We start from the raw sequence: 25161 nt of genomic DNA, 5'->3' as shown, positions 1-25161 counted from the left end.
ATGTGTATCGATAAGTCATAAGATAAAAGGTCACAACCAACATTTAAGGTAAGTTAACTCATTATTTGTTTACATTTATGTTAAACATTGTCTTGTGTAATAATAAGCCTTGAAGAAAATATACTCTCTTTTCTGTGCTGATCCGAAACAAATACTCATAGCATAGAGTTGCCGACATTAGGTATATTCGGAAGTAACTTTTTAAAAGAGCAAGGTGGCATCAAATCGAGTTTCATAATTTATAATGTTAATTTCAGATTAAAAAATATTTTAACTCGCAGGTCCACAATTCAGATGAATATGGTAGATCACCATTAGTAATGAAGCTAATTTGCTTAAGAATTTCCGTATTATGATGACTTTAGCCGTTAGTTAATATGTTATCGTGCTATAAAAATCAACTGCCTGACTCAATATTTACGTCGATCTAATAATATTTAATTATTCCTCATAATTGATGCATTTATAATCAAAATAATATATATATTCTATACCTTCATTAATTTTGTCTGTTAAACCACTCTTTCAGTCGAGCACAGGACCTCAACTATCCCTTTTTGTATTTAACTTTGCTTCACTATTTTGGGCTTTTCTTGGTTAGCTGACTTATAATCCAGGATTAATCGCTTTCCTTCATGTACTGACAGTTGTCTAACCGCGACCGAACAATATTTTGAGTTTGATTTGAACACGTATTGTACAATGTTAGCAGTAGATTAGTGAAAGATTTGTTCAACTTGACATAATTTACATCGATGTATATGTTAAGGTCCGATGTTTGAGTAGCTCAAAGTGGTATATTATGTATGCGAGTCTGATATGATTAATTCATGATTTGGCATAAACCATTATCTGAAAACACTTGTCAGCTGTGAATTGCTGGTAAGTTCCAAAGCCTCAGATCCATATAAAGGCACAGATTTGTACTATTGCTTTGAAAAACATATATATTTTTATAATTATAAATTGCAAAAGTTTAGCGTGTATATATACTGATATATGTGGGGTTGGCAATGCTTTCAAATAAGAAGCAGTAGAAAAAAAGCTGTAGAAAAGCGGCAGTAGAAAGAAAGACTTCGACGAAGCAAGTCGAACAAATTTTATTGTTATGTGTTAAATAATTTATATTTTATATTTAATAAATCCCACATATATTCTATATATGTAGTAAAATTGTTCATGATTCAAATTTAACCTGTATCTCTTTCGTCACTTAAAAATTTATATTCTCTTTAAAATTTCAAATTTATCGACCTTTATTCTACAAATTCAAGAGTTCAAAATCCTAATATTTGGTAACTCATAGAATAAGATACTAGCTTTTGATATAATTTCAAAACAATACTCATACTTCATTCTCTAAACAAGAACCAATTTTTTGATTTTGGATATATTTTTATATATATGATTTTTGCTTTTATTTTATACTTAATAATGTAAAGTTTCACTCAGGTTAACAATTTTTTTTGTATTAAACTTTACTCGTATATCTTTAAAGTTTTTTATAATAACCTCCAAATCTATGGACCAATATATCCTATTTCAAATTTTTATAATATTAAAAATACCATAAATTAAATTTAATATATTCCATTGTACTTAAATTTAATAAATATAATGTATTTGAAAGACATAATTTAATTAATAATTACGTATATTAATTTTATATTGCATAAAACGTTAAATATAAAAAGTATAATAAATTATAAACGATAATTAATGTTAATAATAATTTATATAAAAAATAATTATAAAATACTTTAATTTTTTTAAATGTAGAAAAAATTATTATTTTAAAAATAATAAACATAATAATAATAGTAATAAAATAATAAACAATTTATGTAATTAATTATATTATAAACTTAATATTTTAAATATAAAATTTTTATAATTATTATCCTAATTGGTGCTCTTAAATTTTAAAATTTTAGTATCTGTAACGAATCTTTTGAACAATAAATAACGAAGTAATGTTAGTTATTAAGAAAGGCAAATATTGAAGTTTTATATAAAATGAAAGGTCAGCAAAAAAAAAAATGTTTTCAAGTTAAATTAAAAAAAAAAACGTTTTATTTGCATATTTTAGAAAACTTAAAAATTATTTTTATTAATAGAATTTATATTAATTAATAAATCAGTATGGTATATACCTGAGTTATCCAACTTTATTACATATAGTATTGCATTGAATTACGCGATTCACAATCCTTACTTTAATCCTACTTTAGATGTTAATTTTAAAAATTTCTCTAATAATTACAAGAACAATTACAACAATAACGGTTATAATTGCAATAATAAATATAATAATAATATATTATTACTGCAGTCGGAGAAGAAAAACTTTTTCTTATAGTAGAGATTTAAATGGTGAATTCCTCCATATACATGTACATCCTCCATATATATGTACATGAAGCAACTGTTAAACTCTGATAAATGTTTGGTTAGTTTATTTTATAACATGATTATAAGAATTTGCTTTCACCTATTGACGTATTGCGAAAGTTAGCCTAAAAATCCACTTACGCCTATTGGTCCATTATGTTGGACCTAAAACATGGCTTAAGATGCTCTTTAGAGGATTTTAACAAATTTAGAGGATCATTAAGATCCTCTAAAGGATCTAAAGGAAAATTTAAGATGGTTTAGAAAGTGAATAGTTACCATATTCAATCATCGTTGTGCATATGTCGTATGCTGGATAGTGACAGAGTAAAATGTAGCAGCTTTTGATAAGGCATCTTGACAGAACATCTTAGTGAAATTTCTAGATTTTTTTTTATTTATAAATTGTCAACTTGCATTCATATGTATGTATATCCTTAAATCTTATTATACTGTAGTAAATTGCTCAATGAAAAATAAAATTCTGAGACTTCCTATCTAAATTGCTTATCTGCAAAAAATAACGGTCGTTATTATGGATTGTTCAAGATCATTTATTTTATAAATGTATGTATATATGATTGATTTGTTTGCAAATACCAAGATATTGAAAAAGTAAATTAATTTCTTAAATTTATATTTAAATTATACAAAATAATTTAAATTATTTAAGCTATACTATACTAAAAATTTGAGCAACAAAAACCTTCAGTTTAAAAACTAAAAAATATTCATTGGAATACAATTTTAATTTTCAAATCTTTAACTAATTCAGATTGTTAAAAACATTTAAATAAATTGAAATTATACGAAATCACTTTTGAAATTTGGATAACTCTAAAAAAAAACGACAATACTAAATAAAATAATCAAAGACACGCCTCCGATTTCTCGGGTACGCTCATTTGGCAATGAATTTTATTAAAGGCAACTATTGTGTATAATTTTTTTTTTACTACACTATAAGTCAATTTATAGTAGCTTAGATTTAGGCCCCTTAATTAGAAAACTTCAATGGACTTTTTAGATAATAGATAATTTCGATAATTAAATTCATTGATTCTTCTTCTTGAGTTAGTGCTATTTACGCACTTTTACTCTTAATGGCTGGGGGGCTTATCTCTACTCCACTATTATTTATTTATTTATATTATTTATTATATATATATGTTATAAATGTAGTGCCTTAACATATTATTGGCACCAACAAAGCAAATTGAAACTTTAGCCCAACTATTTTTTCATCCTGTTAATGATACGATTTTTTAATCAACAAAAAATTTATTTTTTTAGATTAAAATGCTTAATTTGCTTTTAAATTTTATTTTATTCATTTTATTTTCTCTTATATTTTAATATTTAAAATTAAAAACCAAAATAAACTGAATTTGCGTTGAACAAAATTATAGCACAGCCGATAATATATATAGTGGCCAAGCTCTTCTATTTAATAACAGCTACTACTTGCTTTAGAATCGAAGAAATCAATTTTTGAGTGGTTTTCGGTCCAACATCTTGCCACTCTGCAGCAGTGTCACCTTCAGTTCTGCCTTTGTTGTTATAATGGGCTTCTTTGAACGTGTTGATAATTTTTAACTAGTTTTATTCTGCAAATCACCATAGATCTTTGAAGAATATATCTTTTATATATATTTTAATAATTTCATAACCTTGTGTATACCGGAGATTATACTAATTTTCCAAGAGCTATATTATTAGTTTATTAGCCTGTTTACCTAGTTATATACCAAAACTTTATTTTTGATATTCATTTGCTATTTCCATAGAGGCCTTAAAATTTGATGTCTATAATTATATATGCAATCTTTTACTCTCTTCATTTTATTCTCTTCTCATTCTATAAAAACTTTGATTAAAATTTAGCTCGAGATATTTTACTTGGGTTTTTCACTTGATAGAGGAATTATTTAACAGCAGATTTTAGATTTTGTATCTTCTGATGATAAGTACTGATGGCTTCAGTTTCTCAACTAGTCGTTTAAATAATTAATGTGAAAATTGCAAATACCAGTTGGTGTCAGATATCGAGAATAGTTTTGTTAGTTTGATCTTTGTTGACAGCTACAACTTTAAACCTCGTTATTTCGAAAAGTAAACTATATATATAGGCATATACTGCACAAAAATTATATTGAAAAAAATTACTCAATACAGCTGACTACTAAAATTATTGTCAAATTATCATGCCCGGATATCGCAATTACGTGTAATATAATAATTTTAGTTAATTTATAAAAATAAAAATTGAATAAAATTTGCAATTAAATTAAAAGGATTATATTTTTAAAATATCTTTTTCACAGTTAAATAAAAATAATTGCTTATGACCTCTAATAACCTTTTTATAAAATTTTATAATCTATATAATCCTCATAAAATATGTGTCGAAAAAATCTAATGCAATAAACAAAATAATAATTAAAGTCAATTTCAAATAGATTATTTTTTAAAGTTAATAGAAAACATATTTTTGGTATTCTTAAAAAAAATCTTATGAACATTTTTATAATTAAACACTTAAAAATTATAAGAGACCATTTAATAAATCAATTATATATGTACGTCTTGCATTTATATAAAGTATATATGTACCATTTCAAAGTTGTTAACTGAAAAAACTGTATTTTTTTTACAATATAACACATAATATATTTCGATCGATATATCTTTGACAGCAATTATAAATATTTTTAAAGTAAACAAATACAGAAAATAATAAATTGTTTTAAAATAAAAATTTTTTCTCTTTAACCATTAACAAAACTGAATTCTTTGTGTGTTTATTAATTTAATAAACTTTGAGGTTAATCTTAGGTTTTTACTGAACTAATACCTGGGTCAGCTATATATTTGGTTCGATTGATTGGTTTTCGCATAATCCAGTGGTGACGGATAATCTCGAATAATATCGTCTTTTTATGAGGTAAGTATATTTTTAAATTTTTATTTTGTCTATAATATAATGGTGATGGTGTTTGGGAATTTCGGGTTAGGCTAATACTCCTAAGCACTGCGACCAGTTTGATCTATTGCGCACCCCTTTGTATTTTAATATTTAGTATCTCGAGAAATCGAACCAGCTCTTTCGTAGTGAGTTTTCGAAGATCTTCATCCTCTAGTTGGTATGCACCTCAAATTTTGTTTCTTCTGTGACCTAGTGCATCACAGTTGGTGATCAGATTTTCCATAGACTCTTCCTCATCACAGCAGAATCTGCAAATATTAGTATCGGATATACCTATTTTGTGTAGGTGTTTGTTACATGCGCTGTGGCCTGTTAGTGTACCGGAGAGTGACTTTAGACTCTTCTTGTTTAGGTTGAGAGCGGTGTTTGCTCTTTTAGCATCAAAATTTATTAATAAATTTAATATGTCTATAATATATATATATTACATAATAATAATATATTTATTTATAAGACGTGTGAACAAATGAGTAGGAAGAATTTTTAATTATTCGAAGTTTTAATTTAATGTTTAATATTTATTCCATTAACTTTAAGGTAGGACGTTTGACATCACACATTTGTACCACTTCAGTGTCCACTTTTAAAACACTGTTTGAACATCTCTTTGGAATTTCCGCTGCGATTACGCCTTTATCTAACTTTTGTTGTCCTTTGACCAAAAACGTTGTGCTTTGAGTGTCTTTCGAAGTTTAGAAAACAGATAAAGTCACAGAATTAGCAACATGATCAAAACATTCTTAAAAATCAGTTTGCATAAACCGATTGATATTTTTATTCTTTAATGATATTTTTTTGTTACAAAAATTTCCACATTTTCATTACTAATGGGCATGTTAGGACATGAAGATCACATATCGTCTTCAATATCTTATGGACTTCTCTGAAAATATTTCTGCTGTTCCTAAAATTCTTGTAATGACAATGTGCATCATAGTCATTCAGTCAGCAAACATACATAAGATGCAGTGCGCAGAATTTCAAAAGAGAAATAAGAAATAAGGACCGATCATGCCGCTAGCGTGTAAACCTGATTAAAAAGTCAATTGTTGATGGTTTTGAGTCAAACAGATTTATTTTTTCAAAGTAAATTTCCACAATTTGAAAATCATACTTATCAATATCGATAGTTCTCATGCAGCTAAAAAAACACCCAATAACATAGATATCTGTTTTTATAATTTTTTTCTCTTTTTTTATATTAGTACGAACTAAACGGACTGTAGTGAGATGCGTTAGTTACAGTTCGTTATAGTCTCCATCTGAATTTTGTACTGCTGCGGCCTACTGTTGAACAGGTTAATACCCATTGAAACACATGCATTATATGTACTGTTTAACATTTGGTTGGTTGATTTTAGTGGCAATCGAACTCCCGTTTTGTTACTATACTCTCGGTTATGAAGCCAATCTGTACGACTGTTAAATATGATTATTTTGAATATCTAACCATGAGATGTTCATCAGGTTAGTTTGTAGATTTCCAATTTGAAATATTTCAACTTGCCACTTTTTGTCAAGTTCAAATGAAATGTTTTAGTGCAACTACTGCTTTTTTTGTTGAAGAGACCTATTAATTTCCTGGCACGGGCGCCTGCTATTATAAACATGAGTTTTGTCACTTTGATCCTAGTTTTGCTAGTATTTCTTCTTTATATATTTAGTTTGACGTTGTTGTGTAGATTTTTTTCGCAGTCTATCGTTACTTTCCGATTTCGCAATTTAATGTGAATAAATTTAAAAATTCGTTTAAGTTAAAAATTTTAGATGGGACAAAGACAAAGTGCAAATACGCATAATTTGGATTCGAAGCCTTGTCCAAAGAGGCATAACCTCGAGGAAAAACCAGAAAAGATAAAGTTTTCAATGTTGCCAGACGATATTCTTTATACAATTTTTGATCACCTTACGTATAAAGATTTGTTAAATGTACGAGCCTCATCAAAGCGTCTCCTTGAGTGTAGCGCTGATTACATTAAGCACTGTTGCTTGAAAATGGAGAGAATTAAAAATAATAAGCTATTTGACGAGTCTAATGCGGTAAGTAAGAAATAGTAATGAAAATACTAATTCATTTATTAATTGGTTTGAATGTTTTCAAAAAAGGCTATCAAGCTTGCAACACAAATGTTCGTTAAATATGGGTTTGAGGATTCTTTTTATATACAGTACCACTCATATTTAAATAAATCGATAGCTGATGTTTCAGGTTTTCTCTACAATTTTTATAATTGTGTTTACTCCATAAATCACGGCAACCAACTCAAGATGAAGTCATTATTTACAATGAATGTGTTACTCATAATTATGGTAAGTGAAAGTAATTAAATTTCATTTATATTTAAATAAATTAATTATTATATTTTGATTTTTAGCAATTTAACAACATCATAATTCAAAAACCAATCTCTCTACGGCGTATCTGGCGGGTTAGCATTAAAAGAACAGGAGCATGGGTAGGATTATGGTCACTCTCACGTGATGACATTGACAAGTGTTGTGATTTTATAGCTTTAATTTTTGAAGCGCTTAAGTTTTATAATCCTCGTCTAGAAATCAGGTGAAAACAACCAACAAATACAAATAATTTATATAGATCTTTCTTATGCATATAAAGTTTACAAATTTTTAATACATAAATTAAAAAACTAATTCCAGAGAAGTTCACAATAACAACTGGATACATACCCCTATTGACGTCAAAGTAGAAACTATCATAACACTTAAAGTACATGGTGGTAGAGAGATACGTTCATTATTGGAATCCATAATATTTCAAAAAAATTTTGACCCTACAATTCAGAAGCTCACTGGATGTGAGTTTAAGGTATACTTGGATATCTCTTATCAAAGGATAAAGGGATCGCAGCAGAAGACATAATTTACTATGGACTGTGGTTAATTTGATGAAAATAAATTAAAGCATATTTACCGGCTTAACCATAAGTAGGTTGTTGACATGCTAACAAAGAGCATGAAAGAAAGAAACAACAATATAATAAAAACAACAAATGAAATCATCGACAAAAAGTGCTCTAAAATATGCAACAATTAAACAATTTTCATGTTAAACTTTTTATAATAAATATTGTTATTTGAATTTTTAGTAATGGAAATCTATTAATTTAAAGATTCGACAAAACCTTAATAAGAAAATATTTTCATATTTCTATATAAGTTGAAAGATTTAGTCCGACTATTATTTATAGAGCAAAAGTAATAAAAAGTGTATACGAATACTTTGGATATGTGACCGTGAAGACGATTATGTACACGGTGCTATATTTTATTACATAGATCACACCACAACATCTTAGTTGCATTATGAATGATCTTAACTTCGGTTTGGAAAACACTGCATATATAAATATGTATTGAATGTCCCTATTTAATAGTACCCAATCGAAATGAAGAATTTTTTGTTGTAATACGTCCCGAAGTTTTACGAGTTCTTAAACCGGAAAAATAAACTATAAAAGGAGATAACAAAAGCACTAGAATAGAAAAATCTTTATTGACAATATAATTCAAGTAAAGTATTGGCATTACAACATTATTTCAGTTCCTACGGATTCGCATAATGCCATCATTTATTACTTGTAAACTCTCTCAAACCGGTGCTTACTGCATCAAACCAGTGAAATCAGTATTTTTCATTCGAATCTTCGAAGCATCATTTACATGTCACTGATTGATGTTTTTGCTAAGCTTATCGATCGCTTACTATCATTGTTATCATTATTATTAAATGGAGACAAAAAGGACGTTTGTTACTCGCCCCATACATACTTCTCTACTCTGATGAGCCTGGGTAGTCTTTATGCGTAACGCATAAGTGGAAACTATTAGAGCACTGAGGACATAACAATGTTTTTAAATATCTCTTGACATTTTCTTTAGTTTCACATAGTATATTTTTCCTAACACTAGCTGATACGGACGCTGGACACCTCAATTCTTTAATTTATTTATATAGTTATTTATTTAGTTTTAGTTAGTTTACTTATTTGTTTATATTCAAATAAATAGAGTCAGATTATTGTATGTGGGTAAGATATGCCATCATTTTTTAGAGAGTGGTAGGGCTAAGTACATTTGCGGTGTTAATTTTCAGTGGAAAGCCACCACTTTGGTCCATGTATTGTCATTAAACAATATACTGAAGGCATGGATTTGCAACTATGATATGGTTACGAGGCTGTGACACTGACAAAACCCTAGAAGCTAGAGTTTTGAGTACAAAGGAAAATATTTGGGTGTCCAAGTTCGGTACTAAAAAGAATTATGGAAAATTACGTGTAAAGTCCTTATTCAGTTTTTAGCTCTTCACAGAATATAGTGGCGTATTATGCGCTTTTATAAGATAATAATTAAATAATTTCGCCTCACCTATCTGATTCAAATGCCGTTGCCTGTTTGTAACAGTTCATCGCCATTGATAGGGATTTTTTACCTTCAGAGCAATAAAGTACCCCGGCTAGTTTGAGAGTTTAAACACATGCCAGTAATACACTGATCTTCCTTTCCAGATTAACCGTCTATCAATATTATTACTTTTTATAAAACGGATGAGTGGATTGAAAGTTCTCATTATTTTTAAAATTTAGAATGTGTTTTTTATGAACTGGAGCACTTAGAGAGCTCATGCTTCATACAAGTCGCACATTAATTTCCTTTCCTACAAAATTTTCAATTAAAATACAATATAAATATAGCACTAACCTGTCTATTCAAAACAGAGTCAAGTATGGGTAATATATTCAAATGTAAAATCTCTTTAAAAATTATATTGGCATTAAGCAAAAACTTTGACCGTCTAAAAATAAAAGTATATAATATAACATAATTAACTGCGGGGTAATAACAATGTTAAATATTAACTATTTTGAAAAAAGTTGAAAATTGAAATTGAAATATAAATGTTCATATACGCGTATATAAATCTTTTATTTAAAAATACTAATTTTAACGATTCTATATAATTTTTGATACATTTATGACACTGATACAAAGTAATTTAGTTTGAAAATTTATACACATTAAAAGTTCAAAATTTAACCTGTAGTAAGCTATAAAAAGTACAATAAATTTAAACATATACTAAACTAAACACAATTAAAAAATTTAATTAAACAATATTTAAGTTAAAAACCTAATTAAAAATGATAGAGACATGAATTAAATGTTAAAGCTTATTTAAAACATATATACACAAGTAATTATATAATCGCTATAAAAACATTAAATTAATTTGCGCATATTATATTGTATAAACTGATTTAATTCAAACAGTGAACACTTTTCAACATTTAAAACAACAGCGTTTTCTACTTAAGCTTAATATTGCAGACCCTAATAGTTTTATATATATAGTTTGATGAACTGCTATTCATAGAGTAATAAACGATTTTCAATAATTTCAACATATGCAAGATAAGTTCCAACAAATCTCAAAAATTATTAATGATCCAAAATGCGCATGTTGCCTGATACAATTTTATTATCTAATATAGCACCAGCGGGTATATCGATACGATCACCGTGATTTGCTATAATAATGACTGTACCCTGTAAGAAAGAAAATATGTTATTGTTTATATCAATAGTAGAATATAGGTAGATTTTATATAGATACCCTTAATGAAACACCACGTCCAAAAGTTACATCTCCCGATACAGTTAAATGATCGAGTTCAATAATATCTGGTATATTTGCAAAACGTCCAAGGAACTCTTTTACTTTTGAGAAATGATTTTCTCCTAATTTGACAAGTGGTGTGGTGGGGAACATACGTTGTGGTGACATAACCAGGCTTCCATTTTTCAAATGATACAAATTCGACATAACCAATAATAAATCGGAAGTTTTCTTAACAGGCAAGAAGCGTGAACGTGGTACATTGATGCCAATTGAGCCATCAAAACATTTCATAGCTGCACCAACAGCGGTTTCCAACTGGATGACACGTAAGCCATTTTCCAATGTTTTATTATTGACAATAATTTCCATATTGAGTGTGCGTTCTCGTAATACACGATCAATGGCTGGAAATAGAGACAATTTTTTTAACGAAATATAGTACAGTTAGGTTAGGTTAGGTTAGGTTAGGTTATACCAGTGATCTAAGGGATCAACTTAGGCCTATTGGCCCATTTTGTTATCGTATATGGAGAAAACTGAGAGTTTAAAACAACCTAGAACCTTTGGCGAGGCTTAAAGTGTTGTTTAGTGGTAGGTCTTACAATTGTTAGGATCTTTAAGAAAGGAGGCGCCTGAAATATTGAATCGCCCCCGTGCAAGAGTTGGGCAATGACAGAGTAAAATGTACTATATAATTGTATAATTATTTGATTAATATAAGGTGTCTTTATTAGTAATGGTTTGTATTATTTAAATTATTAAAATTGAACTAATTCTTTGTATTTGATTAAAAAAAACTATGATATCAAAATTTAAAGAGGCATAATAATATTAAATCTTACTAAAATTGTTTTTGCAACTTCATAAATAAAGTTTTCATAATATAGCCCATGCTGTGTGTGTTTAATTTACAGTGAGATCAAACTTGAATAGTTTTACACTGTTTTTCAGGCAGAAGTGCATACCATTTGAATCTGTGCCATAGAAAGATTTTAAAGTGTGAATAGTCCTGAAGCATCTTAGCAAACATCCTTTAAGTTATGGCTGAACTGTTGGCAGCTATATGACTACAACTTCTCGAAAATTAGCTCAATAGGATCTAGTACTATAAGCTAACCCATTAAAGATATTTGAAATATGTTTTAAATATTTTATACTCTATATAAAATTTTAAAATCTTGGAACTTGAGCATTGAAAGTTTGTTCTGCCTTGGCTACTTGTGAAAAAACATGATTACTCATAGTTTCTAATTTGACAGGCACAACAAATTACATGGACTATAAACTAATGAAATAAAAATTCGAATATTTTCTAAGAACACTGATGATGAGTACTTGGCAATATTCGAAACAGCGGTGTAGTCCAAATTTCGATAAATTACTCAAAAATTTTTGTTGTTTGCTTTTTCATTACTATTTGAACCCTTCTGTTTAATAATTTTTTTTTGAAAAAGTGATTATAGATGAATACAATCTTACCATCTAGTTTAGCCCAAATATTGTTGGTGTTGAAAAATTTGAATGTCTTGACCGACTTGAAATCATCAACATGCTCCTTGGGTACTTGCGCTATTTCCAATAGACGTAATTTATCTTCAAATTGTATAAGAGTACCACCCTAAAATAGTATAGTATTTTATTGAATAAATATTAAGTATGTATTAAAATAAATATAATATATAGCTTACCTTAACGTCAGCACGCGTTTTATCTGTTACTTCCATAACAAATTCAGGTTTGTCCAAACGTTCCTCACCAACTAGTTTATTCAAGATATTCAAATCAACAGTTGCGCCCAAGTTATCAATATTCGATAGGAAACAATATTCACGACCTTCGTCCAAGAACTTCTGTAACAAACCGGAACTACGGAAGGTATCGTAAAAATCACCGTGACCAGGAGGATACCAACTTTAAAAGATATAAATATTTATTTTTTTTTTTTTTCATCTAGAAAACCATTTTATTTATTCTACATACGCGTCAATATCTTTATCTATGTCAAAATCTTTTGCAATTGGCAAAAATGATTCCCTGCTTATTCTTGGAAAACAGCTTTGATTGAAAGTATGTATTTGTACTCTAAATCCAGTATACTTTCTTATTATTTTTTCTGTATCTTCATCGGTGTTGAATGAGTTCATAAGAACTAAAGGAACGTTAGCATCGTAAGTTTTATTTAAATGCTAAAAGGTAGTAAAATTAAATAATTAATAATAATATTTTAATAAATATTTGAAAAAGATATTTACCTCAATCTGTTGCACTGTTAAATCCAGGAAAGTCAAATCAGATCGCACTGGTATGACACTTTTAGGTCCATGACAACCCATTGATGTACCCAAGCCACCATTGAGCTTTATAACAACTAATTTATCCAACATTTTTCGAATCTAGAAAGCAATGCAAACATTATAAATATATAAATTAAATTTTTAACTATTAAATATATATTGGGATTAGCAAAAATAAAAGAAACTATAAGAATTTAAAAGTTAGTTAATTAATAGATTTTAAAAATACTACATGTTATTATTATATATAGCGCAAAAATCCCACTGAGTTTAGTGAAAAATAGTTATAGAATTACTTTTTAATATAGGCGTTACATTACAAAAATGTTTGAATAAATAAGGAAGGATGAAATAACTTTAATACCGTTTTATAAGTATATATTACTTGAAAGCTAAAATTTATAATTGTTAGTTCTTCTTAATGTTGTTGTTAAAAACAAGAACATCAATAGGAGTATTTCGACCGAATTCGATAGTTTCCAAATTTCCGAATTACCAAATATCGAATACTCTAATTTTTGTTCTCATGGAACCTAATACTTTCGAATAACAACACGGATTTTTTTCGAAAGGTGTCATCTATATAATAGACCAAAAAAAACTTTTCCATCAATGATTTCTAAAAGTAAAAAATAGCAATTATTTCTTCAAGACCTTCATCATTATTAAATAAAATAATATTCATTATTATTAAATAAATTAAGTAAATATGCTGCAAATGCCTGTAAGTATTAATTTTATGGAAGAATACGTATTGTTTTTACTTTAATTTAATCATTTAAGAGCTTAAAGAATAGCAAAAAGTAAGAATATGTATTCTGTATTTTAAAGCTTTTTAATTTAATAATTAACTGTTCTTAAATAAGATCTTTGATCCATTTTTAATATCCGATCTAATTGCTTTAATTGAAAGCTTTTATTTTTAGAGCACAAAGCCAGGCGCTGAGAAGACTTTTCAAGGACCCATGGCACATTCGGACGTATGACATCCTCAGGGACCTTAAGATTTTGACCCAATCAAAAAATACATAAAAGATAAAGCCCTGAAATTATTTACAGGCTTACCAACACCGCGTTATCGGATCTCAAAATGGTTCTAGGTTCCTCGGGGAGGTATGTAAATCTAAAGTCAATTACTGCTTAGTCTGATGAAGTGATAAGCAATAATCCAGTTAAGGCGTAGAAAGAGTAAAAGTGGTCAAGTGCACTGACTCAACTAGCCACAACATAATATTTCTTATTTCTTAATAAAAAATTAAAAATTAAAGACTAAAATATTTATTTTATTTAATCTAAAAAGTGAATTCAGAATAATCTATATTTTTTTTTTAACTTTTACCGGACAACACCAATACTGTCATTAGATGAAAAATTCAATTTTTCACTTAATCAATTAAAAATAATGAAAACAAATCCATGTATCACCATGTACCACTTCGGATCATTATGTTGAGATAGAAGAAAAGATTTATATATATATATATACATATATATAAATATATATATATATAATATATTATATATATAGTATATATATATATATGACATATATATTTATATGAAAAACATGTCTAAGAATTGAATATATATATATATATCATAACTAAATTATATCAAAAAATATTGACTACATATTTTTGTTAGATGAGCGTACAAGATCAGTTCTATAAAATTTGTTTTATAAAGAAGATTCCTAAGGGTTAATAATAAGTTAATAATTTTTAAGCATTATAGTACTTATACGCTACCTATAAAAATATAATTAATTTTTAAATTAAAATAAAATTGACTAAAATAATTCGAAAATAAAAAAAAAATAATAATAAAAACCAAATACTACAATATTAAAATTAATTTTAAAATTCAGCTTCAATAATATACATATATATACATATAATAAACTATAGCAGCATAGAAAAGGCATAGATAAAAAGTATAGAATGAAACTTTTATTAGAAAATTTTTTACACATTTAGAAGCAAATCAGCATCTTGCCTTAAGCTTTGGCTTTTCAACAAATTTATTTTTTAAGTTAATTCATATTTTACCTCATCCTATATGCATAAACCATCAGTCCAATTATTTTTAAGAAACATAATGCAAATTCATATGTATATGCAAAATAAAAAATGTATAATTAAAATCATACAATATATGACAATTATAAAGGGTATAATCATTCACTATTTTTAAACTATAAAATATCATTCAAAATTATAAAAATTTATATATATACCAATATATTTCAACGACAGTACTATAGAATATTGAACTGACCTGTTCATTTTTGGGTGCTTTTAATGTTGTATAATCCATAACAGCATTTGCAGGTAATTTTTGTATTTTATCCCAATCAATGGACGGACCCTCTATTATATGGAAATTATAATTTTAAAAATTTTTAATATTATTTTAGTTTCTAATTTTTCAAGAAATTATATGTTACCCTCTTGTAGAAAACGTCCAAACAAATCGGCAAACCGTCCCATTTCCTGCTGTAGTGGTGACCTTTTACTAGTCTCAGATGTCTGAAGTAACCGATCCAATTCATTTTCAAGCAAACGGAGTGCATCACGTTTGGTTACCTCATGAAATTCTTTAGAATCGGAGGGCACTCTTTGATGACCACGTACCTAAAAAGAAAAAAAAATATTTAATATATAATTTATTTGTATGTTTGTATTAATTTTAAATACATATACGACATATATATTTATATGAAAAACATATCTAAGAATTGAATACAACGAGTTAAGGTATATGTTTAAAGACAATTTCAAAAGTTCAAAAGTTCAAAGTTAAAAAAGTTGTAGTAACTTAATGGCTTATCAAAGAGAACAGTTGTACTAAACGACCTGTTAGATCTATTTAATTCGTTTATTGTCATATACCCAAGCATGTGTTTAACTACAACTGTCTAATTTTCGTAAGACACATACAAATTTAAAAACAATTAATTTTTGTGAATTAATGTGATTCCATTATTCCTTTCTCGATTTCTCTCTTTTCCCCACTATCATATTCCCTACTTTACAATCCACTCCTTTCATCTTTATTCATCACCATTTTAATTTCTGTCAGATCAGCTGGATCACAAGACAGATATCTCCTTTTAGACTATCTCTTTGACTTCACCAGTTACAGATTAAGGCTCTCGATAAACATTACATTATCTATGGATTTATGTTTCCAGGTCTTTGCTAGTTTAGTGGTAACCTAACAAAAGATACTGGATGGAAATTTTAACAATCGCTGAATATAAGCTAAAAATGCGTTAAAGCAACGATGTTGTTTTATAAAATTTTATAAATACATACTTTTCTAAGTACTGATGCAATGGATATCTCTCAAGCCACATGAAGGGAGTTATGGTATGGTATGGTATGGTAGTTTCATTGCAATCGCATAATTCAAAAGAGTTTTACTTTATTCATATCAGCTAACTAAAGTATAGAAATTTTTTGGGTTTAATTGAATTAAGAAGTCTAAGATTGAAGAAATTTAATAGTTGCTTAAATATCTGAATATAAAATAATGCTGGAGCTTGTATTTCAACTTCTAACGACTTTTAATCTAGCTTCATTGACTTGATAAAATTGTCACAAAAAAAATATTTCGATTAAAAGGGTGAATTCGATCTGGGTTTTTATGAAATCAGTATCACTTTTTTTCAAGTTGTGACGTAAGTGGTACTACATAATGATGCCTTCATAGTTAGATAATATGACAAGTGAAAGATATGATTGTACCCAACAACCATACCTAAAGCAAGTTTTTCTTTAAGAGAGTATAGTTGGAATTTGTTTTATATACATACAAAAATATATAAATATATATATATATTGTAGTTTGCTGGGAGTTGTAGAGTAGTTTTCATAAAATGTAATTATGATTTTATTTAGAAATGTTTAATAAAAAAGTATCTCAATGGGAATGTGAATTGTAAGACAGTTTTATATAGTTTATGATGATCTGTAGAATGTTATGTGGAAAAGTGCCTACTTAACAATTATGATATAGATTTAGTTGTATTTATTATTATTTCGAGATAAAATAAAAAATACATAAATTTTAAAAAACTTAATATGTGGAGCCATATATTCTCAATACTTAACTAGTCTTGAATCTACACTAGAGTAGGAGAACTTTTAATTAACTTAATTATTCAGTTCTCTGCAATATCCAAATGGTTTTAAAATTATATGAGAAAGAACGTACTAAGTAGTAAACCAAAAACAATCAGCATTTATGTAAAGGTGCGCTTTTAAAAAAATAAAAGCTGGTGTTGTTTTTATAATGGAAATATATTCCAAAGCTAATGGTTTCAAAATTACAAAATTATTCCCCAAATCCACTTAAATTCCATTGTCACAAAGTCTTTATTTTAGTTAATCACTAAGCTTTATTTTGTTCCGGTCGAGGTATTGTTGCGATTATTTTAGGTAAAAAGACAATTTAAAACCGTGCGTGTCACTTGGAAGCGTTGAATGAAAATTTTTCAATTTTAAAGCAAATCCAAGAAAGAAAAAATAATGAAACTGTCTACCAACACATAATGAAAAGGAGAAGATACTCACTCAAGTGACAACATTTTTTATGGAACATATTTACTTCGACTGTATTGTTAAGATTTCGTAAAGTAAAAATTTCACCTGAACAGCAAAAATGTTTAAAAAAATTTTAGTTTGAATCAGTTTGCTGGAAGACGTTAAATGTTATATAGGAAAATTAGTTTTCATACAAAATGAAACAAAATTTTAAATTAAAATATATTTATATCATTCTGATTCTATATATGTGCTTAGCTTCTTTTGAAGCTAAGAATGTGAAGAAAAGAGGAGTGATGGATAATCTAAACGAAGGTATTAAGTATGCTGGACAAATGTTTGGTGAGTAAGTGACCTCTGCAGAAGATGCAGATAACTAAAACGAATAGTTAGTGCTTAGTTTTATATAATTATTTATATATAATAAAATATTTATAATTTTATGACCAAACGATTTTTAATATAGTATTTTTTTGGTCAGTTTTTCGTAATTGTTAAAAATAAAAATTAAAAAAAAAAGCAATGAGTTATTTTAAAATAATTTTTATTTAATCGATATTTAAAGTCATCAACGGGAAACTCATCGTTGACTAATGAAAACATTATATAAAATAAATTAAAAGTTAAATAAAAATAATATGTGATAATATAGAAATAAATTAAATTATTAAGAAAGGTGTCTAAAAACATAAACAATTTATGAATGAACAATTTTTAAAATTAAATTTTATTTTACTTTTCTGTCATTGTGCGTTTAATATTTAATAAGAGAATAAAAACACGAATATATCCTATTTTATTAACAACGGTATCACGTTGTTCTTATAATAACCTGTGATACGATCGCTCCAGTTATACTTTCCTCTTAAAACAAAAAGCTCATTCAAACTTCAATAAGAGTTAAATATTGACATTTACAATAACGAGTAAAGGATTTAAAGGAGGGAAGCTTACCACATGTAAGAGAGGAGAGCTTGATATATAATATTCCAATCATAAGAAGGATTATAAAAAAACTGAATCAGTTAAATGTTTTTATAAAGTTATTATTGACAGCATCTATAACGAAGTTAGCTAAACAGAATCTTAAGTACTATCACTCTTATAATATATATATATATTCTGTGTACAGTGTTATCGAAAATACAAAAACCTAGACGGGTTTTTTAGCGATTCTTCCTAGACGGGGAAGGTTGCTAAAGAACGTACACTAAAAAGATATTCTAATATGCCTTATTGTTTATTAAATTGTGTTTATTTAGTTTATTTCAAATTAGAGAAACTCTTTATGATTCCATGAAACTCCATACTAAATATATCACAATAAAACATATAACAAAATCCATATCTTTTACCATAGGTATCAATACAGCTGCTGATGTTGCTAATTTAGTAGCAAAAGCTTTTTCCACAACTACCAACAGAAAAAAGCCTGATTTAATGTCATTATTTCAACCATCTCAACAACAAGATACATCAGCCGAAGAAGATAATCAGCAATCAGAACAAAATGAACCACCACCTTCTAAAGTAGATATTGGCTTCGATACGGCAAATCTACTAACGGGGGTGCTACGAATGATTGGATTTGATGCTAGCAAATTGGGCGCAATAGCTATCAATACCCTTATACTAGTAGCTCAAGCAGTAAGTATTCTACTTGCAGTAGAACAAGTTATTAAAATTGATTAAAAAATTTAAATATATCATATATAAAACATAAAAAATAGATTGGCAGCACAATCTTATCAGCAACAAGACCACCTCAACGTTTAGCAACGGTTAAACAACACGGTGAAGACTTGAACTCACAAACGGGAATGGGGCCTGACGCTATTTATGAGCAAAATGAACATCAACCTAGAAAGTTACGAGATGGTTCACCTGTTGATTGGTTTTTAGAAAATCCCAACGAGAAAATGAAACAATTGCTTACGGAAATTACCGATAAAAATTTATCAGATAAAGTAATCACAATGATTGAAGAGAAAGAAACAGAACCAGGACAAGCTGGTTGCATAAAAATGTTGATGTGTAAAACTTCACCGATTATCTGGGGTATGCAGAAATCAGTCAATGAGCGTTTGAATAAAAACTCCACCAATGAGGTAAATACAAAAGACAGAGATGCACAACAGGATTTCAATGCTAAAGCATTGTTTAAGGATTTACCTAGTTTATCAGAGTTTCGAGCTCATAGCGATATATGCGAAAAGCGTTATGGCAGCTACTGTAATACGTCTGACTATGATTCAGTAAAAAAAAATTAAAACTAATTAAAAAGAAAAAATATTATTATGCTTATTAGAAAAAATAATATGGCGCAAAATGTTTCCTTCCTTTGCGTGTATTTTGAAATTAATTTTAAGGTCAATATTTTGTTGGAACTTGGTTTAAGAGCTTCAAATAAAAATTTTAAAAGTTATTACTAAATGTTTAAATATTAAACTTTATTATGAAATCTTAAAAGTAGACACAATGAATTTGCAAACAAATAGTGTATTTTGTATTCGCACGCGCCATGAGATGGCAAATTTTATTCATGACTTTTCATTTGCAGCGAAGAAAGTCTAAACTTCAGTAATGTTACGGTACAATAATCTATCAAGTACTTGTGAAATATATTTGCGTGAGATCTATAAGAGAGAAGAGAGGAATAATGTCGATTTCAAAACTAAAAAAGAAACAAAACAACAAAAAATAATTATAATTATTGACATCGGTGAACAAACACAAAGTTATATCAATATTAATCATTATATGTATATTATGAATGTATTATCATTATATGTATATTACTAAAGCAGTTATTATAAACCAATGCTTATACGAAAAATGTTTAGTCAAAACACACAATATATAAACACAATATATAATCATATATTGCCTCTCACTTTCTTGCTAACCTTAAGGGATTTAAGGGCTTGCCATTTTAAGGTTTTGATATGGTACCACTCTTTCAGTGATGTGTGTCAAAGAGAACTTTCATCCAAGATATCATGTGTGCAATTAAAGGTTTGTCACACAATCGATCATGTATAGCACAAACTTTAATTGGATACTTAAACAACCAAGAATTTTCAGTTTGGAAGACGATTTTTCGCACCTATTTTTGTTCAGTGACGAGACTTATTTTTTATTTCGAAGATATATCAATAAACACAATAACTGTCTAAATATCATTGCATTGACTTTTTGATGTAGCATTTGGACTGGAAGGTCCATTTTTCAAAATTGCAAGTGACACAAAACTATTAATTTTGAACGAAACAATCAGAATTTTATTAATTTTTTAGCTCGAAATTTAAAATACAGATGTGGAAAATATGTAGTTTCAACAAAACAATGTCACAAATCACACAACATATATTATTTTAGCACGAAAAATTTTCCCGTAGTTCAATCTACCTTTATGTGATGTCAATAAGTCACAAAAATCATGCAGTTTGACACTGCTTGACGTTCGTTTATAAAGTTATGCAAAGACTGTTTAGTTATGGCAGGGCCGTTACTAACTATGTACCGACAAGTCATCGATATTCGATGATATCAAAAGGATCCAGTACTGTAAGATTTCTCGTGGATGATATTTGAATAGAGTTGTATTTTACACATAATGGGTAGGTCTAATGATATAACATTAGGGTGCCATTAAGGTATATGGGCAATTTTTTTTTCGTGAAATCGGTTGACGGCACCCCCCAGATCGGTTCATTTTACTAAAAAAATAATCTGTGTAAAATTTTAGTTCAATTGGATAAGTGGAAATGGTGCCCCAAGAGCCTCAAAGTTTGGAAAATAACCATTTTTTCCATAAAATTCATCTTTGATAGCTTATATCTCCGACATTTTTAATTTTACATAAAAACTGTCTTCCTAAAAGTTATAGATCTATTAAAAATAAACAATTCACTCATATTAAAATCAAAATTTGCATCTATTTCCAACTCAAAACGACCCTGAGCATCCCCTTTATTAAATATATACCATCACTAACTATCTTTAATACCGGGAAACGAAATAGCAAATAAACTAGCTAGGTGAGGGGTCGAAGAGAAGATCTTCTCCGAAGAGGGGTTGTCTACTGGGGCAAACTACCAGGTCTTCAACAATCTAAATCACTTATGGGTTTATACAACCATACCAGGTTCAAGGACTTATACAGGTATAAACCTGTATAAGTACCACCTAGCGAAACTAAAGCTACGTGCTAATGCTAAGTCTAGATAATATAAAGAGTTGACAAAGATTTGACAATATATATACTTCGGAATTATTCTGCACTAATGCATAAAAGAAGGCGAGTACTAGGAACAAAAATTCAGACTCGTTAAAGTAGAAATTATATTCAGTTTATCGAGGTAATCAGTAGGGGTACAATATATTTTAAGGTCGGAATGTATACACCCACATAATAATAATAACTATCTTTAAGCACTCTTATCTCGTATAGCTTCAGACCTATCTGGTCTATGCACACTTTACCTACTTTTGAAACCATAAAATTGATGAACCCTGTATTATTTCGAGAGGTTTATTTATTTGCATTATTTTAAAGTCGCAAATTATAAATGTGTAAATGTAAATATCACTTTTATAAGTAAGAATTTTAATTTAATTTTATTATACTCGTAGTATTACCTATTGCTTGAAACTATACCAGACAACAATAAACTCCTAAAAGTCCAATTGAAACTTGACATTCACTTCAAGCATCTAATAAAATATCTGTATTTTATTTAAAAATGATTATTAATAATACAAATTTAATTCAAAATATTTTTGTTACGATCACTACATTGCGAAAGATATATTGCTGTCCTTTTATATTAAAAATCCATAAACATTACATCAAACTTAATTCCAGTAAGTTCAATCTATATATCAATATATAATTCTTTTTAAATTTTTGAAATATAAAATAATATACTCATGATTAGAATTGTCTCTTTGAATCGCTACAATGATTATGATTTTTATCCTCTTATGATAAGAACCCAGCAGGCTATGAATCTCAGTTTCAGTAAGTTTATTCATATCATTTTAAAACATAATTCTTATCACATCTTTCAAATATACAATCATATAGTTATGCTCAGAACTGTCTATTTGGATGAATACAATGATAATGATTTCTGTTCTCTAATGGTAACAAACCAGAAGACTATCTTTGAATCTCAGTTCCAGTAAGTTTAATCAAATCATATCAAAACATAATTCTTATCACATCTTTCAAATATACGATCTATATATACGAGTAGTGCTCATGTAGTATTAGTAGATCTATATATATACAAGTAGTGCTCAAAACTGCCTATTTGGATCATCATAATGATAAAGATGTAGTTCTGTCCTTGTGCTAAGAACCTATATTTCTTATAAAAAAAGATTATATTTATGCTCAAAGCTGCTAACACAGTAAGAAACATAAATAAAATACGAAATAAAATATTTCTATTCTTAAAATAAGAACGCATCATAAGAATTCTACTGTTGTAAACAATAAAAATTTTTATCAAATAAATATCACTAATAAATTTTATTAAAATTGTATACAGCTGGTAACTATCAAAGTATTTGTTTATAAGTTTCATTGCACTTTAAAGAGTCTAGTACTACCATATAACGCCATATACGTTTATTCGTTATGAAGAAATTGTATATAACGAGGAGAGATTAGTGCACTCTTCAAATGCAAATATTTTGAAAAATAATTCTATAACTTGACTTTCAAATGTCTCCATGATAGACGATAGATTAGAAGGGTGTGCAAAATTCAAACCAATCGGCAAGGGCAATGTTAAAGGTGTGTACCAACACGTATATAGAGATAAGATTAGAATTTGTACTACATTCAGTTCTACTGTTAATTTTTTTTTGTAATATTAAAATAAATAACAAGCTAGTGAAGCAATAAATGTTTATAAATATGAAATATTTAAATTTTTCAATAACTATTGATATTAAAATGACTTCAATGAGCCATTATCAACAAACCATTAACCACATCAATAGCAGGCGCCTACATAGACTAATGAGTCTACAATTTCTGGCAATGACATTGAGCAAGGTTATGTTTATATTTCACTGATGCAATACTAAGATAAACCAGGAAATTTGTTGTTTTTTTTTTATTTAAATATTTGGCAATTTTGTTTTAATATATTTTATGCCAAATATTAATAATAAAAAACTATTTGCGTTCCAAATATACATAAAAACATGTGATTAAATATTAAAACAAAGAATATACAATTTTAAATTAAAAAATTAAGTAAACAAAACAAAAAGTTGTCAAGCTTTCAAATATTTACACATATTGTCCATTTTAAAGCGAAAAATAGGTTTTCGAAATACACACTTCGAAAATGTGGCAAATAAATATCGGACATTTCCAAACGCAACTGAGTGCTTGAATAAAAAAATTGCAGTTTTTAGATGCAAACACTTAGTTAATAATGTATTTGAGTAAATTTTTAAAATATGCATTTATTTGACTTTTTAAATGACTTTTTTAATACACAAAATAAGTCATTACGTGCTCGTTGCATTGCGTAAAATTTTTCAGACTTTATTGGAGATTAGCATTTTAAAGCAGCAACAAAAATGTTTTTCTTTAAATGCATTTAAACATAAATTATCTCAGTTAAAAATATTTTATAAAAAATATATTTTTTAACTGCACTTTTAACAGCAAATAAAATGCAATTAAGTTTACAACAGCAGCAAATTTTTAAGTATTTACTGACAAGTTCACACTTAGAATATTAACAATGAATGAGAATAAGAACAGCTGTGGAACGTATACGCACGGTTGTCCCTTTTGCTCAATGCAGTACAGCTGTACATACCTAACACTTTTAGTGTCTTGATTAGTTAATATTCATTAAAGTGTTTTCTACGCCTGCATTTAAAATATCAATTAACAAAAAATAATTTTTATATTCAATAATTTACAGTGCAATATATAAGTACCTATTTACTCGTACATTCCTCAGTTGCTTCCTCAGTACACTTACGATAATTTTAATTATTTAACAATTTTTTAAAGTATGTGAAAAATGTTATTAGTAAACATGGGAAGCTTATTTAATTTTTTTATTTCACAAACTTTTATTGCAAGCAAATAAAAATAAAAATGCAGTATAAACAAAGAGATAATATATTAAACAAAAAAAAATTAATTTATAATAACGATGTGCACATGCAATATGTGTAAAAAGCGTTATCTACGAGCATATATAGTCATATGTGCATTATATATATATATATATATATATATATATATATATACATATATAT

The 25161-nt window shown here is 27.7% G+C and overlaps 2 protein-coding genes across 6 annotated transcripts in view; one reads left to right on the top strand and one right to left on the bottom strand.

Annotated features, from left to right (window-relative positions):
• On the top strand, positions 1–8418 carry LOC119672148. Of its 3 annotated transcripts, none has more exons than XM_038083127.1 (6): positions 1–48; positions 5227–5335; positions 7145–7417; positions 7484–7687; positions 7753–7937; positions 8036–8418. In XM_038083127.1, exons 3-6 carry the CDS (start codon positions 7145–7147, stop codon positions 8256–8258), a joined length of 885 nt encoding a protein of 294 aa, XP_037939055.1. In that variant the 5' UTR covers positions 1–48; positions 5227–5335; the 3' UTR covers positions 8259–8418. The 3 variants fall into 3 exon arrangements, with proteins under 3 accessions (XP_037939055.1, XP_037939053.1, XP_037939054.1); XM_038083125.1 differs by having other exon boundaries at positions 7132–7417; XM_038083126.1 differs by lacking the exon at positions 1–48 and having other exon boundaries at positions 5153–5335; positions 7132–7417.
• Positions 8419–10529: 2111 nt separating this feature from the next.
• Positions 10530–25161, bottom strand: part of LOC119673198 (UTP--glucose-1-phosphate uridylyltransferase) — a 37181-nt gene continuing 22549 nt past the window's right edge. For 2 of the 3 annotated variants that reach the window (XM_038084435.1, XM_038084433.1), the window contains exons 2-10: positions 15759–15945; positions 15590–15681; positions 15361–15366; positions 13271–13411; positions 12999–13204; positions 12707–12929; positions 12498–12636; positions 11013–11422; positions 10530–10945 (exon numbers count right to left, since the gene is read on the bottom strand). In XM_038084435.1, coding sequence (XP_037940363.1) covers positions 10838–10945; positions 11013–11422; positions 12498–12636; positions 12707–12929; positions 12999–13204; positions 13271–13411; positions 15361–15366; positions 15590–15681; positions 15759–15945 — 1512 coding nt within the window. In that variant the 3' untranslated portion in view covers positions 10530–10837. The remainder of the gene's footprint in view (positions 10946–11012; positions 11423–12497; positions 12637–12706; positions 12930–12998; positions 13205–13270; positions 13412–15360; positions 15367–15589; positions 15682–15758; positions 15946–25161) is intronic. The other variant, XM_038084434.1, reaches the window with a different exon arrangement.

Source organism: Teleopsis dalmanni, chromosome 1 (genome assembly GCF_002237135.1).
Source record: "Teleopsis dalmanni isolate 2A chromosome 1, ASM223713v2, whole genome shotgun sequence".
NCBI classification, from domain to species: Eukaryota; Metazoa; Arthropoda; class Insecta; order Diptera; family Diopsidae; genus Teleopsis; species Teleopsis dalmanni.
The sequence above is the reverse complement of the archived record's forward strand: the minus strand, read 5'-3'. Positions and strand labels throughout refer to the sequence as shown.

What these genes read in the sequence shown, in the direction of transcription:
- LOC119672148 (XM_038083127.1), top strand. Translation starts at nt 7,145, where the DNA reads ATGGGACAAAGACAAAGTGCAAATACGCATAATTTGGATTCGAAGCCT. An exon ending in TATTTGACGAGTCTAATGCG is followed by an intron (nt 7,418 to 7,483) that starts GTAAGTAAGAAA and finishes TTTTCAAAAAAG; the next exon opens with GCTATCAAGCTTGCAACACA. An exon ending in AATCCTCGTCTAGAAATCAG is followed by an intron (nt 7,938 to 8,035) that starts GTGAAAACAACC and finishes AACTAATTCCAG; the next exon opens with AGAAGTTCACAATAACAACT.